General features: G+C 40.1%; 1 protein-coding gene across 4 annotated transcripts in view; it reads left to right on the forward strand.

Annotated features, from left to right (window-relative positions):
- TRPM7 (transient receptor potential cation channel subfamily M member 7) overlaps nucleotides 1–23684 on the forward strand; it is a 77982-nt gene that overhangs the window by 29513 nt on the left and 24785 nt on the right. For all 4 annotated transcript variants that reach the window (XM_035131113.2, XM_060282971.1, XM_060282972.1 and 1 more), the window contains exons 6-23: nucleotides 2011–2135; nucleotides 3722–3893; nucleotides 7030–7204; nucleotides 7463–7586; nucleotides 8920–8992; nucleotides 10203–10303; nucleotides 11246–11380; nucleotides 13617–13670; nucleotides 14234–14374; nucleotides 15780–15914; nucleotides 16498–16778; nucleotides 17368–17596; nucleotides 18759–18914; nucleotides 19007–19150; nucleotides 19252–19380; nucleotides 20281–20565; nucleotides 22221–22395; nucleotides 23334–23460. In XM_035131113.2, coding sequence (XP_034987004.1) covers nucleotides 2011–2135; nucleotides 3722–3893; nucleotides 7030–7204; nucleotides 7463–7586; nucleotides 8920–8992; nucleotides 10203–10303; nucleotides 11246–11380; nucleotides 13617–13670; nucleotides 14234–14374; nucleotides 15780–15914; nucleotides 16498–16778; nucleotides 17368–17596; nucleotides 18759–18914; nucleotides 19007–19150; nucleotides 19252–19380; nucleotides 20281–20565; nucleotides 22221–22395; nucleotides 23334–23460 — 2761 coding nt within the window. The remainder of the gene's footprint in view (nucleotides 1–2010; nucleotides 2136–3721; nucleotides 3894–7029; nucleotides 7205–7462; nucleotides 7587–8919; nucleotides 8993–10202; nucleotides 10304–11245; nucleotides 11381–13616; nucleotides 13671–14233; nucleotides 14375–15779; nucleotides 15915–16497; nucleotides 16779–17367; nucleotides 17597–18758; nucleotides 18915–19006; nucleotides 19151–19251; nucleotides 19381–20280; nucleotides 20566–22220; nucleotides 22396–23333; nucleotides 23461–23684) is intronic.

Consider the following 23684-nt stretch of genomic DNA (forward strand, 5'->3'; position numbering starts at 1 on the left):
GCACAGTTTCCCTAAAGGAGTCCCTGAAGAAGCGCTCGCTCGGGAGAGGGCTGCTGTCCGCAGGGGCGAATGGCTTCGCGACCCGGATTAGCGCCTCTTCATCGGCACACGGGGGTGCCTGAAGTGGGGCGGCAGTATAGCAGAAGTCCTAGAGAGGATAGCCCTCTCAGCCCAGCTGCCCGACAAAAGGGGGGGGAAGGTAACAAAAGGAAAGGCTTTCTCGCACTGTCTGCTCCTGCTTTAGAGAGGGAGAGGGGGCTGGGCTGAGTGTGCTCGGCGTTAAAAGGAACTGAGCAGGAGTCCTAGAGAGTATAGCCCGCTTAGCCCAGCCGCCCGAAGCTGCACGTGTAGGAACAAGAACAAAAGGTAAGGCTTTCCTGCAAGGAGAAGGCTGCTGTCTCTCTCCTTTGCAAGTGCTGCCGTCTGGGTGGGTGGAAGGTGCCCTTGCTTTAGAGAGGGAGAGGGGGCTGAGCTGGGTGGCTCGGCTTGCCCAGCCACCCGGGAAGGCTTTCCTGCAAAGAGAAGGCTGTTGTCTCTCTGCTCTGCAAGTGCTGCCTTCTGGGTGGGTGGAAGGAGCCCCAAAATGGGGGGGGGGGAGAGAAGCGGTAGCGAAAGGGCAGCTCTCCCAGGAAAAGATGTGGAGAAAAGGCCATCGAGTTTCAATGAAACCCAGTTCTCCCCACAGGAGCATAGGAAGTTGCCTTATAGACCATAATATGCCATTGATATACTTATGACATCAGATGATGAACAGGAGGATTTTGAAGGCTTTTAAAGGGAAACTGATGAATTAAAATTACCATATTGAAATCAAATCTGATGTTTCTTTAATTTTTATTTGGTGTGCGGTGTGGTGGAAGAGGGGTAGTCTTACACGGCGAATATATACCAAACTCTATATTTTAACTGGAAAAGTTGGGGGGTCGTCTTATACGCCCAGTCGTCTTATATGCCGGAATATACGGTAGCTGGCCCGGCCACGCGTTGCTGTGGCACATCCCTGTGTTTTCCCCCACCCTGGCCCAATCCATGACCTATTCCGCCTCCCCCCCAGTTCATCCCTGTGATTCCCCCCACCCTGTCCTGACCCATGACCTATTCTGTCCCCTCCTCCCCCCAACACCCACCCATGCAAGTCCCCACCTCCATTCGGCCTAGTTCGGCCTAGTCTGTAAAAGCGAGCCAAGGTGCTGTGGAGAGGGAAGGTTTTCTAGCTGCAGTACCAGTGTAGCCGCCGATAGAGGGCGAAGGTTTTCTAGCTGCAAAAGGATACGGCGTCTGTTCCCTTGTTGTCCAGTGAAGGGCGCTATGGTTTTTTGGGGGGAAATTCCATTTTTACCTGTCAAAGGTTTGGCATGTGTGGAATCTAAGGTTATGTTGGCACTTGCGTATTGGTACTGGACGCTGTGTCCAAATTTGAACACAATCGGTCAAGCGGTTTCCGAGAAAAGTGAAAAGTCCCAAACATAGACCCTTTACATTTATATATATATATATATATATATATATATATATATATATATATATATATATATATGTGTGTGTGTGTGTGTGTGTGTGTGTGTGTGTGTGTGTGTGTGTATGTATTGTTTCAGTCCAGCAAGCTTTTTAACTCAGGCATTGTGGAGGGTGTAAAATGCTTACTTTAAGAGTGTGGGTTATAGAAGCACTTGTGCATGTTGACATCATAGATACGCATTTTAGGCTCAGTTTCTTTTGGAAAGCCCATTCATGTCACCAAGATTTGTTTGTAATTAGGAAGACTCAAAAGTTAACCTTAGTGTTTACACATTTTTACAAGTCTTTCTATAATATAGTAAAAATCGGTCTTAAATGTATTTCAGTGCTAGTGTTAAAACATTACTTTCCTTTCCAAATTGAGCAAAGTGCTTTTTGCTTTTCTGCTTTGTGCTAAAGCATGATGTGAACTGAGCCATTGGGTTCAGTAGATATTTGCCACCAGTAGAACATACATTTAGTAACACTACAATATTCTTTGATCCTGAACAGGAGTTGCAAAGCACGTTGGTGATGCCCTCAAGGAACATGCCTCTCGATCATCTCGAAAGATTTGCACTATTGGAATAGCTCCTTGGGGAGTAATTGAAAACAGAAATGACCTCGTTGGGAGAGATGTAAGTTTGCCCATTTATTATTGCTGTGCTCTCAAATGTTAATGAAAAGAAGAAAATTCATAAGTACATTAAGGCTTTGATCAGAATTATTCAATTCATGGAATAAGGTTGTGATGTGAATAGGAAACTCTTTTTGTGAAATGGATGTCACTTAGCCATCCCAGAACCATGTACACGCAGGTCCCGCTTTGTGAACACATGTTATGTGAAAACTCAACTACATGAGGAAATTGTGCCCAAACCTAGCTATACAGCTATACAAACTTGTACAAACAGTTGGGTGTGTTCTGAAAGAATCTCAGTGAAATTAAAATAACAGCTTTAAAGAAACTCATTTAGTCCTCTTCTTGTTTGTTTTTTGCTGGTTGGGGACAGCCATTTTTGGTGCCATGTTCCCTGTTGCCTGTCTCCTTTCCTCAGTTCAGTTCCAGCTGCATCTCCCTGCCAGCCACACCATCTCTTCCCTCCCCTTCTCAGATCCTCTCCTTAAACTTTTCTGCAGAGAAGCTTCTTGTGAGGGAGCAGCACCATGCAGGATCAGATATCAATGCTTAACAGCTGTTAAGTGGAAGTATTGGATCCTGCATGGTGCTTCTCCACGAGCAGCTTCCCTTAGAGAACTGTGATCTCCCCGCCAGCCATACCAGCTCTCTCTGCCTCGCCTCTTAAGTTTTTCTGCCTGTGCCTTCCTACCCTAGTGTAGTTCTTACTGCGCTGCTGCTTCATGAACAGCTTATATGCACACAAGTTAAGGGGAGGATCTGGTCCTACACACTGTGAGGTGAAAAAGGAAGGAAGGAAGGAAGGAAGGAAGGAAGGAAGGAAGGAAGGAAGGAAGGAAGGAAGGAAGGAAGGAAGGAAGGAGAAGGGCTGGGGGTGGGTGGGGAAGATGCTGAGCTGAGGAAAGGAGCCAGAATGACTGTACACAACCAGCAAAAAACAGTAAGAAGATGACTAAATGACTTTCTTTAAAGCTGTTACTGTATTTTATTTTTGCTGAGATCATTAAGGAAAGTAATTCTCTGAGAGGTGAGGGGGCAGTTATGAGCCATGGTTTTTTTTTGTCATTTCTTCTTGGTCAGGAAAACACTGGGATTTTCCTATTAGGAACAATTGAAATCAGTGGTTTTCTATGTGAATGCTCACCTAATGAACCAATTCTAGAGAGCAGATTGTGTTCGCAAAATGGGACCTGCGTACATAGGCATGCCAGAATCAATCTAGTCTACTTAAAAATAACCCTGTCTGGAAACTTTGAAAACCTCAGTCTTCCAATGAGATATTTTAGAGTAAAAACCATCTTAGCAATGATCATTGGTTGCTTTTTCCTTGCCGTGTGCTTACCTCATTGTGATTTTATAGAATAAAGAATCCCAATTATGAATAAGATTAATGTGTTGATACTTCCTGGTATTACAACTTGCTTTATATGGGAATGAAGCAGAAATCTGCAGCTGATGGATAAACAGATCGTTGGCAATTGGCAAATGAAAAAGGAATTTTGAAGCCTGCCACATTTTTTTTTTGGGGGGGGGGAATCAGGTTTATGTCCATGCGAAGGTCTTTTTGTTTTGTTTTATGTTTAGGTTGTTGCTCCATATCAAACCCTGCTGAATCCTTTGAGCAAACTTAACGTCTTGAATAATCTTCATTCCCATTTCATACTGGTGGATGATGGAACAGTTGGAAAATATGGAGCAGAAGTGAAACTACGAAGAGAACTGGAAAAAACAATTAACCTGCAACGGATCCATGCACGTATGTGTGGACCATTATTAACTAATTAGGTGGTGTTGGCCCTTTTTGTTCTATATGCAGTGTGGGGGTTGGAACTTAAGCTGGTAAAAAGTTGTCTTGACTTGCATTATTTGGGGAGCTGGGATTGCAGGTTTCATTGCTTCCCCATTTAGAAAATTAACTGCCAGTAGAAAAATAGCAAGTCAAGGAGTACTGATTTTCTCTTTACCGGGACTTGGATTATTAAGGATAATTGAAAGAGGCACTCTCCACCCTGCCACTAGAAGTAGTACCATCCAGGAAAAACTTTACTACTTCATTTGATTCTCCTGGATGCATTTTTTTTAATTATTATGATTGACTTCCCATCATTCTGCATTGCCACTCTCATGGTAGTTTAATGAAATCTAGAGTAATCCCAATATAACCAATGGTTAAAAAACAGTTAAAAACAGCAGAATAGTGTAAGCATATAGTAGTAAGAAAATAATTTCAGCCAATGTTTAGTTGTTTAGTCGTGTCCAACTCTTTGTGACCCCATGGACCAGAGCATGTCAGGCACTCCTGTCTTCCACTGCCTCCTGCAGTTTGGTCAAACTCATATTGGTAGCTTCGAGAACACTGTCCAACCATCTCGTCCTCTGTCGTCCCCTTCTCCTTGTGCCCTCAATCTTTCCCAACATCAGGGGCTTTTCCAGGGAGTCTTCTCATCTCATGAGGTGGCCAAATTATTGGAGCCTCAGCTTCAGGATCTGTCCTTCCAGTGAGCACTCAGGACTGATTTCCTTAAGAATGGATAGGTTTGATCTTCTTGCAGTCCATGGGACTCTCAAGAGCCTCCTCCAGCACCATAATTCAAAAGCATCAGTTCTTCAGTAATTAGCCTTCTTGATGGTCCAGCTCTCACTTTCATACATCATTACTGGGAAAACAATAGCTTTAACTATACGGACAATGTTTAAGTCTAAACCAATCTTAAGATAAGATATGCCCCCTTTGGCTTGTTCTGGTCAGTGGTCTATCAGTGGTTTTTCTGGCCACTAATTTTTTTTCAGTAGTAGTCTTAAGTTGGATATTATTAGGAAATACATAATTGTTTAGGCCCAAGACTGATGGCAGTTTAGTCCATCAACGTCTGGAGAGCCACAGGTTCTCAATGTGTGGCCTAGGCTGTCTTTGCCCAAGAGGAGTCACAGCTGATTGACCAGCCTTAACTATTGAAAGAGGCTTCATGCCACAGATGCCATCAACATCAAGAGACGGGGCCAGATGTAACAATACCCGCAGGCTGTGAGTCTGATCCTTTAGGATGCAGTCTTGTCAGCAATACCCCCCCCCCCAATCCAATGCATTACACACCAATATATCTGCTTAAACTGTATTTCATTCCTTTTGAGTTTGAGTTCTCTAATCGGTTTCAGACATTACAAAGGTGCACAGTGAATCGTAAGTGCGAGTGATTTGCACTTCAAGTCCTACTTGCACTCTGTAACAACAGAAATTCTTCTCTGTTTGGGGCAAAAGTTATTGTGGGCATGCAACGCTTAGATCTGTATATGAATAACATAAGGAAACTCTGACCTTTTTATACTAATCTGTGTTGCGTCAGTCACAGATTAGCTGTTAAGTATCATTTGTATAAGCTGGCTTCTGGGGAATATACTACATCTACTCCCAAAATGTTTTTAAAACCAATTATCCTGTTTTGACTAGGAGTTGGTAAAGAGAAGCTTTATAGTGCTTCCGTATTCTGTATTTGTTGTAACTATGGGCTACATTTTTACTGTATACAGTTATTATGTGTTTACAGTTTCTCTTCCATTTGTGTTTATGCTGACACAGTTGGCTGCAGTTTAATTAGGCCTTTGAAATGTGTAAACCACACTTTAGACCTTGTGTATGATTAACAGTATTTAAATGTGTGCTACTCAGCCTCTTGACTTGTTTGTGCAATAGAAGGAATAAGGTGAGTCTAATATTATGCTAGGAATTTTGAGCAGTATTTATGCTTACCACTGCTGAGGAAGATTAGTTTTTGGTGAAGATTTGTATGCATAGTTGCCTTGAACTGCAGAGAATGACTTTTCTGTGTTATTTTGTATTCACATTTTTAGTTCCCCAAAAGACCTTTTCAATTCCTTTACTTTGGTAGGGCTGCCAGACCTGAAGCATTTAGTTTCTGCAGTGTGCCTTCAAACCATCACCCTAGGCCAGGAGTCAGCAAACTTTGGTCCACTGTCCCTCAGACCTTGTGGGGGGCCGGACTATATTTTGGGAACCCCGCCCAACTGACTCTCCCCTCCCTTCTCCACAGCACCGGATGAGCCCCAGTGGCTGCTTACCTGTGCCTTGCGAGCGGCAGGGGCTGGTAGTGGCGGGACGATGAGTGGCGCGAAAGGGCTGGCTCTGGAGAGGGGCTGCTTAAAATGATGCTCAGCCAACTGCGGCTCAACAAAGCCCAGCCCGCTTCCTCCTCTAGGCAGGGTGGGGAGAAGCCAGGAAGAGGGAAGGAGAAGGCGCTGCCGCGGTGTGTGTGTGGGAGAGCGGGGGGGGGGATGGCGCAGCCTGAATGATCAGAAACCCACACCGATCCATTCGGTGATTTCCTGACCGTCCACAGGCCGGATCCAGAGGGCAATTGGATCTGGCCCCCAGGCCTTAGTTTGCCAACCCATGCCGGTTGAGATGCTGAACAAATGTTTGATAAACTGTGGTCAAATGTTTGATGAGTTCTTGGACTCATGGAGAGTTGTTGTTGAATAAGATTTTCACGTGAATAGAGGGAGGAGCTTCAGTGCTTTGTATAGTGCATTGCCCCTTCCCATGACTTGGACGAGTAGAAAAACTGTGCAAAACAGTCAAAACCACGAAATAAATTGTATAAAAGAACAAATCCTGCAATTCTCCTTAATTTATACGGGCTGCATAATTGAGCTTTTTGTTGCAGGGCTTAGCTTAGCATTTTTAAAGAATAACACTTCTGTTGTAGATGTACAAAGCCCTGTGGGTTGCTTTGGTTCTTTATAAACATTTTTTGAGTACTGTATAAGTCATTCTTTCTGAGTTGAGTTTTAATGAACTGTGTTGTGCTTATTCCGAAAAAGACATAATGAAAAAAGAAAAGAACTGCATTGTTTTTTTTACCTCTTTTGTCTAGGAATTGGCCAGGGTGTCCCTGTGGTTGCACTTATATTTGAAGGTGGCCCCAATGTTATCCTCACAGTTTTGGAATACCTTCAGGAAAACCCACCTGTGCCAGTGGTGGTCTGTGAGGGGACTGGCAGAGCTGCAGACATCCTAGCTTATGTATATAAACAAACAGAAGAGGGAGGGTAAGTATAGGAAGCTGCCTTCTGCTGAGTCAGAACATTGGTCCATGTAGCCCAGTATTGTCTTCTCAAAGTAGCATCTGTCCAAGGTCTGTCCAAGTTTTCTTTTTCCTCTCTTGCTACTTGAGATCTTTTCAACTGGAGCTGCTGGGGATTAAACCTGAAACCTTGCCCTCTACCTCCTGAGTCACACCCCCTCCCCTTGATGGGAAGAATACTTCACATGGTTCTGTGTTTCAATTGATTCTTGTTTCATCTCAGGAATATTCCTGATGGAGCAGAACCTGAAGTCATTTCAACCATCAAAAAGACATTTAATTTTGGTCAGAGCGAGGCAGTTCATTTGTTCCAGACCTTGCTGGAGTGCATGAAAAAAAGAGAACTTGTGAGTAAATGTCTGCATACGATACCATGACAATAGGGTTGTGTAGTAACACTCTTTAGTTTTGTACTTTTCTAAATAAATGTTTGATTAATCACACCACCTATGAAAAATTAAAATAGACCAGCCTTCCCCCATTCCTCCATACCTTTCTCCAGAGTCTGCCATCCTTAGGGCCAAGCCCAAAGGCGCCAAGGGAGCAATGACAATAACTTAGTTGTATGCAACCCCACAAGTTGATGGCGTGTCTGAGCTGAGCCTCATTTCTTTCAAAAAAATATGTTTACGCTTTCCTTTTTTCCATTGGGTTGATATTTGTTTTTTGTCTTTCAGTCAAGATCCAAAGATCTGTCCAAAGATCTGTGTTGTACCTGCAGATCTTGAATAAGTGTACAGTACAGTATTATCAAAACCAATGAAGGTTTTCAAAAACCAAACATAATGCCAAAACATTGTGTGATGATAACATACTGTGAACCCTGGAGTGGGTTTCGGCTTTCAGTCTCCCTACTTGTCTCATGTGTTACAATTCCCTCTCTTCTTGGTTTATGACAAGCTGTCATTTGCTGATACATCTGAATTAGTAAATTAAAATTTGTGCTTGCTGTGCAATTGCTATTTGATGCTGTGATGCTGTTTTCTAGCACTGGCTTGCAAGGCAAACACAAACCATGTCCTGTGATTCATTTGAAACAGCAAACTATCGTGTTTTCTTGTTTCAAACACAGAAAGGATAGAGGGAATTGTTATATAAAAATTCAGACCTAACTGCAGGCTCATGCATATAAAGCTTTGGTTATATTTGAACCACTCCACTGTGTGTGTATCACCAGGGAGCGGGCATTGGAGAAAATCTCATTGGTGAGTGAAAGCCTTTGGGCCAGCCCAAAGCAGCCCTTTGGATCTTGGCCACAATTAATATTTTTAAAATTAGCATCTTGGTATATCTAGTCTAGTGAAATTTACTGAGGTTAGCACTGGCATTTGATTTTATCGTGTCAACATCTGAATATGCAAGAGCCTTGGACATAATTTGGAAAGCATTTGCTAATCTTTAAATGGTGGTCTCTGAATTACATGTGTAATAGTAGTAGTATTAGTTGTTAACTGTAGAATAGTACTGCTGATTATTAACTGCAGTTAATTATTCTGCAGTTTTCTTATATGGTTTTGGAATTCTGTATATACAACAGCAGTTTCTTTTAATGCATTTTCTTTAGTCTTGTTAGGGTTTATGGCTAGACAAATGAACTGTTACAAATCAACCATATGTAAAGGAACCTTTATGAGATTGAAAACTCCCCCCCCCCTCTTCCCAATATAATTTTCAAAACAGATCACTGTGTTCCATATTGGATCCGATGAGCATCAAGATATTGATGTTGCAATCCTCACAGCGCTGCTAAAAGGTGAGTTTTTGACCTTAAAAGCATATGTGTACTGAATGTTTTTGGGGTGGGGATGATGGGCTTTCTGATTGGACTGATGGGAGTTGTAGTCCCTCAGCATCCTGGGAGCACCAAGTTGGCTGCCACTGCTTTTCATAGTGTCATCTTATCCTACATAGCCATTTCAATATAGCTTTGTGATAACTTCATAAAACTCTTCCAAAGTGAGTGCATTGCTTTCTGGATCTGAATAGGCAAACACTTTCTCTCCTTTTCACAATACCATCCAAAATATTACTGGGGACATTGTGGTTATTATTTATTTATTTATTTGATTTGATTTGATTTGATTTGATTTATATACCACCATTTATCAGAAGATCTCGGGGCGTTGTACAACATTAAGAACATATTTTAATGAAGCATAATAATAAAAACACAATACAAACCATAATAATAGACAGCATGATAATAAAATAATCACAATAACAGTCCCCCCCCCCAAAAAAAACACGTTTAACAGGCCGTAGATTATTTAATGGCTGAAGGAATGTTTTTGCCTGGCACTTAAAGACATGTGATGAGAGGTTGTTCTTAAAAAGTATTGAGGTCCTGAGCAATTTAAGGCTTTATGGGTCAACACCAGCACTTTGAATTGGGCCCAGAAACTAACTGACAGCCAGTGCAGTTGTGCCAGGATCAGTGTTATATGCCCCAAACATCGTGTTCTGGTGAGCAGTCTGGCCACAGAATTTTGCACCAGCTGAAGTTTCCAAACTGTCTTCAGAGGCAGCCCCATGTATTACTCATTGCAGTAATCCAACCTAGTGGTTACCAGAGCTTTGGCCACAGAAGTTAGACTACCTGGCCACCAGTCAAAGTTGACAGAAGGCACTCCACGCCACCGAGTATTACTTCCTTCTCCTTAAGAGGGAGTGTAACTCCTTCAAGAATAGGCAGTCTCCCCTCCATCCAGTCTAGGGAACTACCCACTAACAATTGACATAAGCTTTCACAAATTCTGCCCTTTTCGGCTCAGCTTTACTAATAAGCCATAATCTGTACCACTCTAAAAGAGGGCACATCTTTTTTTCAGCATATATGTTCTATTTTAGCATGAATTGTATAGGCTATGCATTATTTCCCTAGCATAAGCTAAGGCATGAAATCAGCTGAAAACAAGAATTTTGTGGTGAACACGTTTGAATCTGTTTTCTGTGTTTTTTTCTAGGCACAAATGCTTCTGCGTTTGACCAGCTTGTTCTTACACTTGCGTGGGACAGAGTTGACATTGCCAAAAATCATGTTTTTGTTTATGGACAGCAGTGGCTGGTATGTAGACATGGTTGTTCATAGCAGTGACTTATTAATAAGATGTTGAATTATTGTTAAGGAATTGTCTGTCAAAACCATAATGCTCTGGTGTAGACAGAAAGCTTCCTGATCACCTAATCATACAGTCTCAGACACTCTTTGCCTTTCCCTCTCCTATGCAAATTGCCCCCTTTCCCTGTTTGGAGCAAATTATATTTTGCAGACAACTGTACTTAGTGCGAAGATGAGTACTAAGAGCATAATGTGAACCAGCAAGGTGCTCAACAATCAAGTTGCCAGGTGATTGAGCAGGTGTGGTTGCCATGCAACTTCAGACACTCTTGGATCTCACTAGTAATTTAGGCCCATTTCAATCTGGTTTCTGATCTGGATTTGGCACTAACACTGCTTTCATTGGGGAGAAGAACAAGGAAGTGCAACCCTGTTAGCTCTTCTGGATTTATCTGTGCTGTTTGTTATGATTAATAGTGGTATCCATTCAAACTAAGTGTCTGTGGTGGGGATCATGAGCATTTCACTGCAGATACAACTTTCAGACTTTCAGTTGGCACAAAATAAAGTTCCTTGATGCAGAATTTGACTTCAGTCTCTTAAGAGGTGTCCAGATGCATAAGGAACAAAACAACTTTCCAAAATATATACCGTGTTTCTCCAAAAATAAGACACCGTCTTATATTTATTTTTCCTCAAAAACAACAACACAGTGGCTTATTTTCAGGAGATGTCTTATTTTTTTAATTAAGTATGGTACAGTTTAACCTACAAGGTTAAACTGCCTATCACTATGGCTTATTTTTGGGGTATGGCTTTTTTTTTGGGGTATGGCCTATTTTCGGGGTATGGCTTATTTTCGGAGAAACACATTAGTAGACTTTGGCATATACTAGTTTTCTCATTTCTCATATTATTTCAATTTAAGGATTGTCTTTATTTCTTCAGGTTGGGTCTTTGGAACAAGCTATGTTAGATGCCCTTGTGATGGATAGAGTTGCCTTTGTGAAACTTCTTATTGAAAATGGAGTGAGCATGCACAAATTTCTTACAATTCCCAGACTGGAAGAACTTTATAACACTGTAAGTGGATGCTAATTCTTATTTTTTAATTGTTATTAATTACATCCATTAGTCACTTTTTTGCCGTGTCAACAGAGTGATTTGCAATATTTTAAAAGCAAGAAACCCCAGATATATACATTAAAACCAACATTAAAAAAACTATAATGAAATATCCCACCCACATGAAAAGGCAATAGATAGTTAAAAGCCAAATGCCCGATTAAAAAGGAATTGGTTTTTCCTGGCACTTAAATATATTTAATGATGGCACCAGATGAGCCTTTCTTGGGAGAGCATTCCATAAGCAGGCAGCCACCTGTTTTCATGTTGCCACCCTCCAGATCTCCATGGAGAGGGCACACAAAGAAGGGCCTCAGATGATGATCACAGGGTCCAGGTTGATTCATATGTGGAATAAATTTAACAACAATTCTCTTAAGATTCCTAATTTGTATTTCTATTTCATTTATAATTTTCATATGAAAACATGCATTCAAAGTGAAATACTGTTTGAGATTGATTTGGGTAACAATTGAGGGGGGTGTTTAATGGAAGGTTGTCATTTTTATATCAGCAACTTTAAGTAACGGTACGTGTAAAACATGAGCCTGCATTCTGATTGTGCAAGTATTTGGAGCACACATTGAAGAAAATAATATTATTATCCTGCATTCAAGAGCTGATCTCAGCCAGCTTATGATGATGACATTGAGTTTACCTGTGGAAATTGAAATGCTGATTGCATCTTTTGGATATAAATAAGTTTATAGGGAATTTTTAATTACGTCCGCCTCTTGATGCTGTAGAAGCATATGCTGCTGTTGCTAATTTTGCTATCTGGTCTTTGACCACAATAAAGATTTATTGACTGCATCTTTTGGAAGAGCCAAATAGTTGACAAAATTCCTTCAGTAGCACCTTAAAGACCAACTAAGTTTTTATTTTGGTATGAGCTTTCATACCAAACTAAAAACTTAGTTGGTCTTTAAGGTGCTACTGAAGGAATTTTTTTATTTTGTTTCGACTCAGACCAACACGGCTACCTACCTGTAACTAGAACAAATAGTTGCCATTTCTTTCACAAGGCTAAAAAGTGATAAAATCTAGCTCAAGAGAAATGAGTGTGTTTTGAAACAGCAGAGGACTGAGAAATTAGATTCAAGGGATTAGTTGCAAACCCTCCTCACACTTCAGATGATTAGCCCCAAAATTATTGAGGAGAAAGGCTAGGAGGGAAATTACAGCTGCTACTGGAGCTTTCCTCTGCCAGTTACTGCCTTATTTTGGGTTACGGATTAAACCCTTAGGGAAGGTTGGACATCTCTTACTGACTCACAGGATTCTTCTAAGTGAAAAATACAAAAAAGCTGTTAATTATCAAAAGATCAGTTTTTATTTTCATGTTTGCAGGGAAGCATAGACTTTCTTTATGCCTGGTGAAAGCTTTGGTTAGGTAAAGGTAAAGGGACCCCGACCATTAGGTCCAGTCGCGGACGACTCTGGGGTTGCGCGCTCATCTCCTCTATAGGCTGAGAAAGCCGGCGTTTGTCCGCAGACAGCTTCCAGGTCATGTAGCATGACTAAGCTGCTTCTGGCGAACCAGAGCACTGCACGAAAATGCCATTTACCTTCCCACCGGAGCGGTACCTATTTATCCGTATATTCCGGCATATAAGACGACTGGGCGTATAAGATGACCCCCCCCCCAACTTTTCCAGTTAAAATATAGAGTTTGGGATATACTCGCCGTATTAATAAAATAACCTGGCGTATAAGACGACTCCCGACTTTTGAAAAGATTTTCCTGGGTTAAGAAGTAGTCTTATACGCAGGAATATACTGTACTTGCACTTTGATGTGCTTTCGAACTGCTAGGTTGGCAGGAACTGGGACCGAGCAACGGGAGCTCACCCTGTCTTTGGGGATTTGAACTGCCAACCTTCTTATCAGCAAGCCCTAGGCTCTGTGGTTTAGACCACAGCGCCACCCGTGTCCCCTTTGGTTAGGTAGAGCTGTTCTATAAGTATAGCAAATCAAATTGATATGGTGCTTCTCTTGGTTTTTTTAAAGCAGCACTCAAATTATTTAATCATGTAGAAGATAGTGCCTCTGTTTTAATTTAAAAAAATACTGAGTTATGTAGAACCTGGATAATTGAAAAAAGAAACAAGTTTGCAACCTGTCATTCTACTACTTTGTTTTGTCACATGCCTCAGTGTATCTAAAAGTCTGCATTCTTCTCTTCTACATCAAGAAACAAGGCCCAACAAATCCAGCATTGCTTCATCTTGTTCGAGATGTCAAACAGGTAGGGCTCTTGTTAAAATACTTCAACATCTCTAGATGCACACAAACCAGAAACTACATTTTAATTCCCCTTCTCGTATAGTCATTTTACTAATAACATTTTAAGCACTTACTGTGGTGTGTGTATAGTGGAGAACTTGGTTTCGGGTAATTTAAGAATTTTAGAACGTCATTCACAGAAAAAATGGATGCACTTTGCTTCATGTTCAAATGGATGCTTGTCCGTAGCTACATATTGCTTCATGTCCTTTCTGTGGAATTCCTTTCTAGGGAATTCATGCACAGGAAGGAGGAACGGCATGGATCTGGGCTGCTCCAGATACTCAAACCATAGTTTGGTGTTGCATCTAAACTGAGATGAGGAGTCACTTTGTTAGTCCATGTTGCCCAACTAGCAGTGACCCTGCATTAGATGCCCAGGTGTCTTTCCCTGTGGGGTGCTTGGGACTGAACACAGAACCACTTTCATGCAAAACATCCCTCAATCTCTTTATGCAGAATGATGTCATGTGATACAGAGATTGCAGCATGTATTATTGCTAAGTTAATATTGTCTTGTCCCAGGGAAACCTTCCTCCTGGATATAAACTCACTTTGATTGATGTGGGGCTTGTTGTGGAATATTTAATGGGAGGAACCTACAGATGCACCTACACACGAAAACGCTTCAGAGTGATATACAACAGTCTCAGTGGCAGCAATCGGGTATGTGGTTTCTTTTTTCTTTTTCTTTTTTGAAACAATGCATAAAAGGTAGTATTTAACCTTTTTAACCAATTCAGTTAATGTAAAGTAACAGCAGCTCATTTCTTAGAAGGGTGTTTCTCCTAGGATCTCTAGAGCGTTTTGTGTACTTGGAACTGTACACAATGCATGTATGTTTGCATCTGTCTGTTTCGAGACAATGGAGTACGCTGCCTGGGGCCGCAGGTGTACAAAACTCATAGTAGTGGTCATGGATTGGTTAGACACAGGAATGGTGGTAGGAACCAGCTTGGGAACTACCAAGGGAAGAAGGCTCAGAATACAGGGAGTGGTGGTGGGACAACGATGAGTGGTCAGAGAGAGAAGACAGTGAAGAGGAGGTGTCGGAAGCTGAAGATGTAACAGGGCTTAGTGAGCTAGGAGAGTGTGAAACAGAGAAGTCAGGAATCAGAGGCAGAAGCTGAAGCAGCTGAGTGGAAGAAGGGAGGTCAAGAGGCAGAGATGAGTCACACTTTTTTGCTGTTGTTTTTTTAAAAATTGAATATTTTCTTGATTTACAAAGATATACCGGTATGCAATGTCTCTCGTAACATTTTTACAAATCAGTTTCATTTGTTGAGACATTGGGAAGAAAGGGGAAAAGAGGTAGATGGGGGAGAGATGGGTGGGGTTGGGGTTGGGTGACGATGTTTCTATTTTACTTAATATAGAGTCACGGGTGTCTTTTCCTGCTGCGACAAGCTCCCCTCCCCCCATGACTCCTGGAACCAGGAGAGACATGAAATGGGAGGAGCCCTGGAGAGAAGGAGACATAGACGGCTGTGGGGAGGCAGGGACCTTTAGTCTTGGTAACTGATTTCATGGAATAAGACCTACAGGGAATGAGCTGCTCTGCTCCTTAGGCCTGACACTCAGCCAAGTCTGTGAAGATAATGTTTTTTTTTCTAATAAAGTTAGCTGACTTTGAACTATGCAATTTACTGGTCTGCTTTCTCTGTGACAGTATCAATAGTAATATACTGGACATGATCCAGCTGCACTTAAGTGCTTCGATTTTTGCTGGATTGTGCCCAAAGCATTTTGCATTATTATCTCAGCAAATATTAAAATAATATTGCAAGGTGAGCTACTATCATTCCAACGTTGTATATGGGGCTGAGTCTGAGAGACCTTGAACTGCCCTAGAGGCTTCTAGGAAGCTTGTAATCGACATGAGAGTCAAACTGAGACTCTTCACAGCTTATATTCTCACCACTATGCAAAAATAAGCTACTTTGTCTTGGCTATATACAAATATTTATGGTTTTGTCCTTCAGATAATGAGTTATTGTGCATCTCAATGATTTCACATAATTCAGGCACTGTACTACATTATAATCATGTTTTTCTGTTTCCCCACCACCAGCGGTCTGGTAGAAATGCTTCAGGCAGCACTCCTCAATTGCGTAAAAGCCATGAACCTTTTGGTAACAGGGTGGATAAGAAAGAGAAAATGCGACATAATCACTTCATTAAAACTGCCCAGCCTTACAAACCAAAGGTATGAGGCACACAGCTGCCCTTGAAAGAGATGAAGTTGGAACAGGGCTCTTGTTTTCATGATGTGATCTTGGCATGTACAGAGGTGTCTATAAATAGCGCATTGTAACAGCCTTTAAAGCACACATACCATGATTGAAATTGGAGTTGCAGAAGTGATAAAGATAATCACTACAATTGTAGCAGTTCCTTTTCTGAAACATGCAAATGAGCTGAGAAATTTCGAAAGCTAAATGAAAGTTCATTATCTCTGATTTTGTGGCCGTGGAACCTTGCTTGTATTTCCCCCTTTTGCTTCGGAGATGCTCACATGGCATTTCTTTGTAGCAAGGTTCTATCACAGGCTAAAATTATCTTATTTGTGGGTGGAGCTGCTAATTTTGATACTTTTCTTTATTATATATTTACTTGGGTTATTTGGGTGCCTTTCTTTGAATGATTCTTATATGAAATAATATCTTACTGGTGAGTTTTTTAACAAATATCTGATGTCTGAGTACCACATTTTACTGTTGTATTTTCTCTTTAAACTTTATAATTCTAGCTGCCCTTGTAAACTTTAAATTACTACTTTTTTTTAAAAGGCCGATAACACTGCAGAAGAAGGAAAAAAGAAGCAAACCAAAGATGACATAGTAGATATTGATGATCCAGAAACAAGACGCTTTCCTTATCCTCTGAATGAGTTGTTACTGTGGGCAGTACTAATGAAGAGGCAAAAAATGGCTCTTTTTTTCTGGCAACATGGTGAAGAATCCATGGCAAAAGCCTTAGTGGCCTGCAAGCTATATCGTTCAATGGCCTATGAATCAAAACAAAGTGACCTTGTTGACGATACCTCGGAAGAACTGAAACAGTATTCAAAGTAAACATTCTATTTTGTTGAAATCCTTAAGACAAATTTCAGCTTCTTGTTTCATAGTAGTTGCTAGAAGTTAATGCTGAAGATGCAGAAATTGAAGAATGTCAGGTTAGGCTTTTGTAGATGATGGAGTTTAACCACAGTGCCATATGCATTTTTTTCTGTTTATTTCCCATAGCTGTAATCCATTCGCCCTTTTTGTCTGTTCTGGCTGGTTAATTACAATCTCTTGCTAGCTTTTCTAAAACCGCAAATCCTTGAATTATTTTTGTTCTGGTTAGATGTCACTTCCTGAAATCCAGCAACAGATAACTGGTCCAGGGAAATCTTGGGTATAGGTGCAGAAGAATGCATCAGGTACGCCTTTTTACTCACTCAGAGTAACAGGGAAGTGCTGAGATGAAACCAATTTTCTTTTCTGCCATACAGAGTTGTATCCACGGGTGTCTCCCTTACAACAGTACTAAGCAGGTTCTTCCATTCAGTTCAGGAAGTCCAGTGTTTTAAGTCTAGTATGTGTGAAAGAATTGGCATCTTTAATATCTTTGTGCATCTTTAATATTGTATGTCTTGTGATTTTTGCCCCCCACAGTGAGTTTGGGCAGCTGGCAGTTGAGCTATTAGAACAGTCATTCCGACAAGATGAAACTATGGCTATGAAGTTGCTAACTTACGAGCTAAAAAACTGGAGTAATGCCACCTGCCTTAAACTAGCAGTGTCTTCACGGCTCCGGCCTTTCGTAGCTCATACTTGTACACAAATGTTGTTGTCTGACATGTGGATGGGAAGGCTGAACATGAGGAAGAATTCATGGTACAAGGTAACTAGTCTGTAGATATACCTTCCTTGGAATCCATTTTTGCTGTTATTCTAGTAATGCTTAAGTGAAAGGGACATGTTGAAAGCATAGTCATGCAAAGTTTTCTTCACTGTAATCTTTATGTAGGCTAAGCAAAACAGCTCTTTAACATAAACAAAGTGAGAGGTGATACTGGAATGAAAAATAACTATTTTTTGATGCTTTATTATCTTTTTTAAAAAAGGTACAGAAATGTAGAAGGCAGAAACCAGGCAAGTAGCCCTTAACCACAGGTGGATACTTAGATCATCATGAGAACTAATCTACTACTAAAAATGTAGTGGTGAAACATTAACAGACTGAAACCCCCTTGTAAAATTGAAATGTCATTATGTTTTCTACGGGTAGTAAAGTAAAATTTGATGTAGAAACTTCATATTTATATTTTAGTAGCTGAAGCTGAGCAAGTGAGAAGGCTTAACAGAATTCAGACAAATCAGCAGGATGTGAGTGGGTGTAGGTTTTCAGAATGGCATATGTCAAGTAAACCATATAGTCTGCATTAACAATAAGATGTGTGTTTCTCTTTGGATACTGCACTGAAAATTTGCCCCACTATGTTAGAATATAATAAGAAAATTTTTATGTAAAAGTACAGTGTTGATACAGACCATCCTTAAGCATCATTTTAAAGTATGATGTGCTGTTGTCTGTCTTGTGTTCCAATTTGTCATCTCTAACTTGCTTTGCTAGTCAACTAAGAGTAACCCTCATTTTATGAAGGTGGGTGGGTGGGTGTGCTTCACAATCTATTATTCTTCAATGGCATTAGGGAGATATGCTTTCTGCAGCCTCTACACAGTCTAATACTAATAAAAGCATTAGGATGAGGGGTAGAAATCTATTTGAGCACATTTTGTCTAACAACTTTTAAGAAATTGCAGATATTTTTTCCTCAAGAATATTATGGAATGTTCTATGTGTATCTGTAGTAGTTAAAAAAATTAAAACCTAATCATTCTACATCTTTTACTTGCTACCTGATATATTTTGCTGAAATGTGGGGGAGGAGGGAAGAGGGGACTTCTGTGTGCTGGGTAGTTCTGATTTTGTTATTATTAAAAAAATGTCTTAGTGAATGAGAAGTATTTTGTCTTAATAACTTGATGTTCACATCTTACAGGTAATATTGAGCATCTTACTTCCCCCTACCATACTAATGCTAGAATACAAAACCAAGGCAGAAATGTCCCATATTCCACAGTCTCAAGATGCACATCAAATGACTATGGAAGACAGTGAAAACAACTTTCAAAACATAGCGGAAGAGATACCAATGGTAATTCTACACACAAACGCTAACACGTTTTTAACAACGAAGACTAACTTTACTCTCATACATGATTTTAAAATGTGTTATTTTAATGTTAGGAAGTGTTTAAAGAAGTAAGGGTCTTGGACAGTACAGAAGGAAAGCATGACATGGAGGCAACAATAAAACCCAAGAGGCTTCCCATTACGCGAAAGTTTTATGCCTTCTATCATGCACCAATAGTGAAATTCTGGTTTAACACGGTGAGTTTTTTGTTTCTGTTTTGTTTTGGAAAAAGAACTTTTGTTGTTGTTGAAAAAACTATTTTTCTTAATATTTATTTTTGACATTTTACTTTTTATAGTTGGCCTACTTGGGATTTCTGATGCTTTATACATTTGTGATTCTTGTGAAAATGGAAGAGCTGCCCTCAATTCAAGAATGGATTGTCATTGCATATATTTTCACGTTGGCTGTTGAGAAGATTCGTGAGGTATATTTGCATTTGTAACGTGCTCTTTAATGCAAAAGAGGATTTAAATACACTTTCAAGAGTCAGCATAAATACACTGTGCAAAAGTTGTAGAGAAGGTTGTACCTTTCCACGCTGTCCTGGTTAATGTAATGTCAAGCCATAATTAAAAATAAGCTATGGTTTAACTCAAAACAAGGAGCTGGTGCACACAACTAATACAGTACTCGCTTTGTGTCGCCACCATTCCTGGTGCTGCCCCATAGCCGAGAAACAAGCTGGTTGTCTAGTTTTGTCACATTCTTCAAACCTGGGCTCAGGGTTTGCTTCTCTCCAGGCAAACCAGGATTGGAAGCCAAGGTTTTTTCTTGACTTGACACTTGTTTCTGGCACGGTTCCCTCTGGTGCAGGGAGGAATGAAGGACACAGCTCTTCCATGTTAAAACAGAGATGGTCTAATCATGCCTGCCAGCTAGGTCCAGTGTTAAGGCTTCCCATGTTAAGGCTTCCAAGTCACCCACACCTAATGTTTGTGTAGAGCCTGCACACAAGAATGCAGGTTGCACAGGACCAACCACACAGTTGATACCCCTCCTAGTGTCTAAGATTCAACTCTGCATCTTGCTTATGCACATTGTTTATGCACAAAAGTGTTGTGCAATAGTTGGGTGTGTACATTGACATTTCATGGGTCCTTAAGTGACACAGTCATGTCTATGGACAGGACAAAAAAGTATGTGGTCGCTTCTGCTTTTCTCCTACATGCTGTTCATGGAACCACTTCCTACCATGGCTTCAGTCTTTGATTTACATTAAACTTGTTTTGTACCGATGTATGTATATAACTGCTACCTGCCTTTTAATGCCCTTTGATGTAAGACAAAATGAACTGTGTCCAATTTCTCATTATTTTTACAACAGATCTTTATGTCAGAGGCAGGCAAGATCAGTCAAAAGACTAAAGTATGGTTTAATGATTACTTCAATGTCAGTGATACTGTAGCCATTATCACATTCTTCATTGGTTTTGGACTAAGATTTGGAGCACAGGGAAACTTCAGTGAAGATACTTACAATTCAAATTACGTTTTCGTTGCTGGAAGGCTAACTTACTGCCTGAATATAATCTTTTGGTATGTGAGATTACTGGATTTTTTGGCTGTAAACCAACATGCTGGACCTTATGTCATGATGATTGGGAAAATGGTAAGCTATTATTATTATTATTATTATTATTATTATTATTATTATTATTATTATTATTATTCCACCCGATACTCGGAGGTCTCAGGGTGATTCACAGAATAAAATCAAAATATAAAACCACAAAATACATAATAAAAATAAAAACAACCTAATAAACCCCGTCTCCCCAAAAAACCTACATTTTAAAAGGGCATAGGATGTCAATCAGATCAACCAAAAGCCTGGTTAAAAAGGAATGTTTTTGCCTGGCATCTAAAGGTGTATAATGAAGGCGCCAGGCAAACTTCCCTGGGGAGAGCATTCCATAGATAGGGAGCCACTGCAGAAAAGGCCCCGTTCTCGTGTTGCCACCCTCCGAACCTCTCGAGGAGGCAGCACACGAAGAAGGGCCTCAGAAGATGATCTCAGGGTCCAGGTAGGTTCATATGGGAAGAGATGGTCCTTGAGATATATTTTAAAAATATTTTATTTGCAAACATTTCAGAAATGTTGTATTTTACAGTCATGTGAAACAGGTATTCCACCAATAAAGATGGACAGCTGTGTATTGGTTTTTCTAAGGCAGTTTGCTGAATGTGTAGAAGGAGGGCAGGTGGAGAAAAACAAGAAGCCACAATGTTGGCATGTGAAGTATTTCACAGCATATGATCAGTTTGAAATATTGTAGCAGGAAGTTCCACGAGTTCCCCAGTACTCCACTGCTGTTGGCACGCAGACATTTACACAAAAAGTCTCTCTAAGTTTATTGGGAACTTAGAAGTTGAACTTGTCAACAATTCAAAATACTGTAAGGGGAGGATTCATGAACTTTAAGGAAAACCGAAAACTCCCAGGCAGTAAGGGGTAAATTACCCAAAATAAAAAGTCCTGCCTGGGAGTTTTCAGTTTTCCTTAAAGTTCATAAATCCTCCCCTTATTTTGAATTGTTGACAAGTGACCTTGAGTCTTTACGAATGCAATAAGTTTATTTTTCCTTCTGAGGAAACGATAGATCATTTACAGTGAAACAAGATATTATTAGCTGGCAACTCGTTAAGGTTTTTTGAGTTATCTAAAGGTTTCTTTGATTTATTTATGTTTCTTTGAGTAGCTTCACTATATTATTCACTTTAATTCTAGATATCTCGTCTTAGGGATCTTTCACGGTTTAGACTCGTTCTGTGCTCATTATATTCCCGTGATTGTCTTTTTCGCTATCTCTAATTCAGGGGTCAGCAAACTTTTTCAGCAGGGGGCCTGTCCACTGTCCCTCAGATGTTGTGGGGGGCTGGACTATATTTTGAAAATATATATATCAATTCCTATGCCCCACAAATAACCCAGAGATGTATTTTAAATAAAAGGACACATTCTACTCATGTAAAAAACACGCTGATTCCCAGACTGTCCGCGGACTAGATTTAGAAGGCGATTGGGCCAGTTCAGGCAAGTTACCCCTTGGGATGGGTGGAATGTAGAGATTATTGTGATTGGCTGTGCTGTCCAGAAGTGATTGACCAGTGGAGATGGACAAAAACAAGTCCAGAGTACCTCTAAATATGAGGCAATGTGTTGAATATGAATGTAAACAACAAAGAAGAGGTTGGGCTGTAGTTTTGGGGGTTTAAGTGAGGGGTCTCCACTGTTTTAACTGTTTCTCACTCTGTTTTAAACAGGTAGCCAACATGTTTTACATTGTAGTAATTATGGCACTTGTGCTGCTCAGTTTTGGAGTCCCCAGAAAGGCAATACTTTATCCTAATGAAAAACCATCCTGGGTTTTAGCAAGAGATATTGTCTTTCGACCCTATTGGATGATCTTTGGTGAAGTTTATGCCTATGAAATTGATGGTAAGATATTTTTATTCCTTCTATTTATTAGCAGGCGAGGGGCACTTTTTCGTGTGTCTAAAGAGCACAGAGATGGGAGGGCTAATCTAGAATCTATAAATCATAATGATTTTATTGCTTTATTGATATTTGTTTTTTAAAATTTTCTGGAGTTTAGCTGTGTTTTATCTAGATTGTTGTATACCCCACAAAGTGCGATGAAGTGTTTTATAAACCTTTCTAAATAAAAAAATATATGAAGGGATTATTTATGTATATTCTAACATATGTAATATTAAGGTATTATTTTAATCCAAGGGAAAAAACCTAAAATAAAAAACATGTTTAAACAAATTTAATTCTCTTTTGATTTTTAAAATTTTAGTTTTTCATCTACAATGATACCCCTCCCCACCTTCTCACTATATATAAGGGTCTGGTGACTTCTGTTTCAGTGTATCTGAAGAAGTGAGCATGCACATGAAAGCTCATACCAATGACAAACTTAGTTGGTCTCTAAGGTGCTACTGGAAGGAATTTTTTTTTTATAATGATGCATGTATTTGTTCAGAATATGAAAACAAAATTATTTTGGTAAACATGATTATATTTCTGGAAAAATGGGATATACATTTAATAAATATGGAGGAATTTTTATTTTATTTTATTGAAAAGCTTTATTTTTTCCCCTTCATTTTGAAGGGCACTGAAAGACAGTTCTCATCTGATTTAAATAAACTTTCCAGTTGCTGAGGTTGCAAGTTTGAGTATTTAATGCCCACAGACCTGTTTTATTCATAAATTTTCTGTTTAGGGCTAAGCTGTGCAGCGGCTTCTGCTACTTGTATGTTGAAAAAGTATAGGTGATAATATTTTGTTGATGCACTATAAAGAGCTTTGCTTCTAAGTAATAAATAAATCTTGTCAAACATTTCTTTTACTTTTCTTAATCTGCAAAGTATGTGCAAATGATTCCCAGACAATCATACCATGTGTTACTGGAGCATGGCTGACACCCTTCCTTCAGGCCGTCTATCTTTTCGTGCAGTACATTATTATGGTCAATCTTCTCATCGCCTTTTTCAAGTATGTTTTTCACATTTTAAGTTTATATTAAATCAGTGCTTTAAAAAGTAGCTTGGTGATTATACGGCCATGGGGTACTCTTGGATGCATCTTTGTCACCAGAGGACCAAATGGGCTCTGTAGCTAGGAATACCTTTTACCAGCTTTGTCTAGTTTGCCAGCTATTGCCATTCCTGTGCAGGGATAACTGACAACCAATATGCATTGGTTGGATTCCAGCAATG

This window comes from Zootoca vivipara, chromosome 14 (genome assembly GCF_963506605.1).
Source record: "Zootoca vivipara chromosome 14, rZooViv1.1, whole genome shotgun sequence".
Taxonomy (NCBI): domain Eukaryota; kingdom Metazoa; phylum Chordata; class Lepidosauria; order Squamata; family Lacertidae; genus Zootoca; species Zootoca vivipara.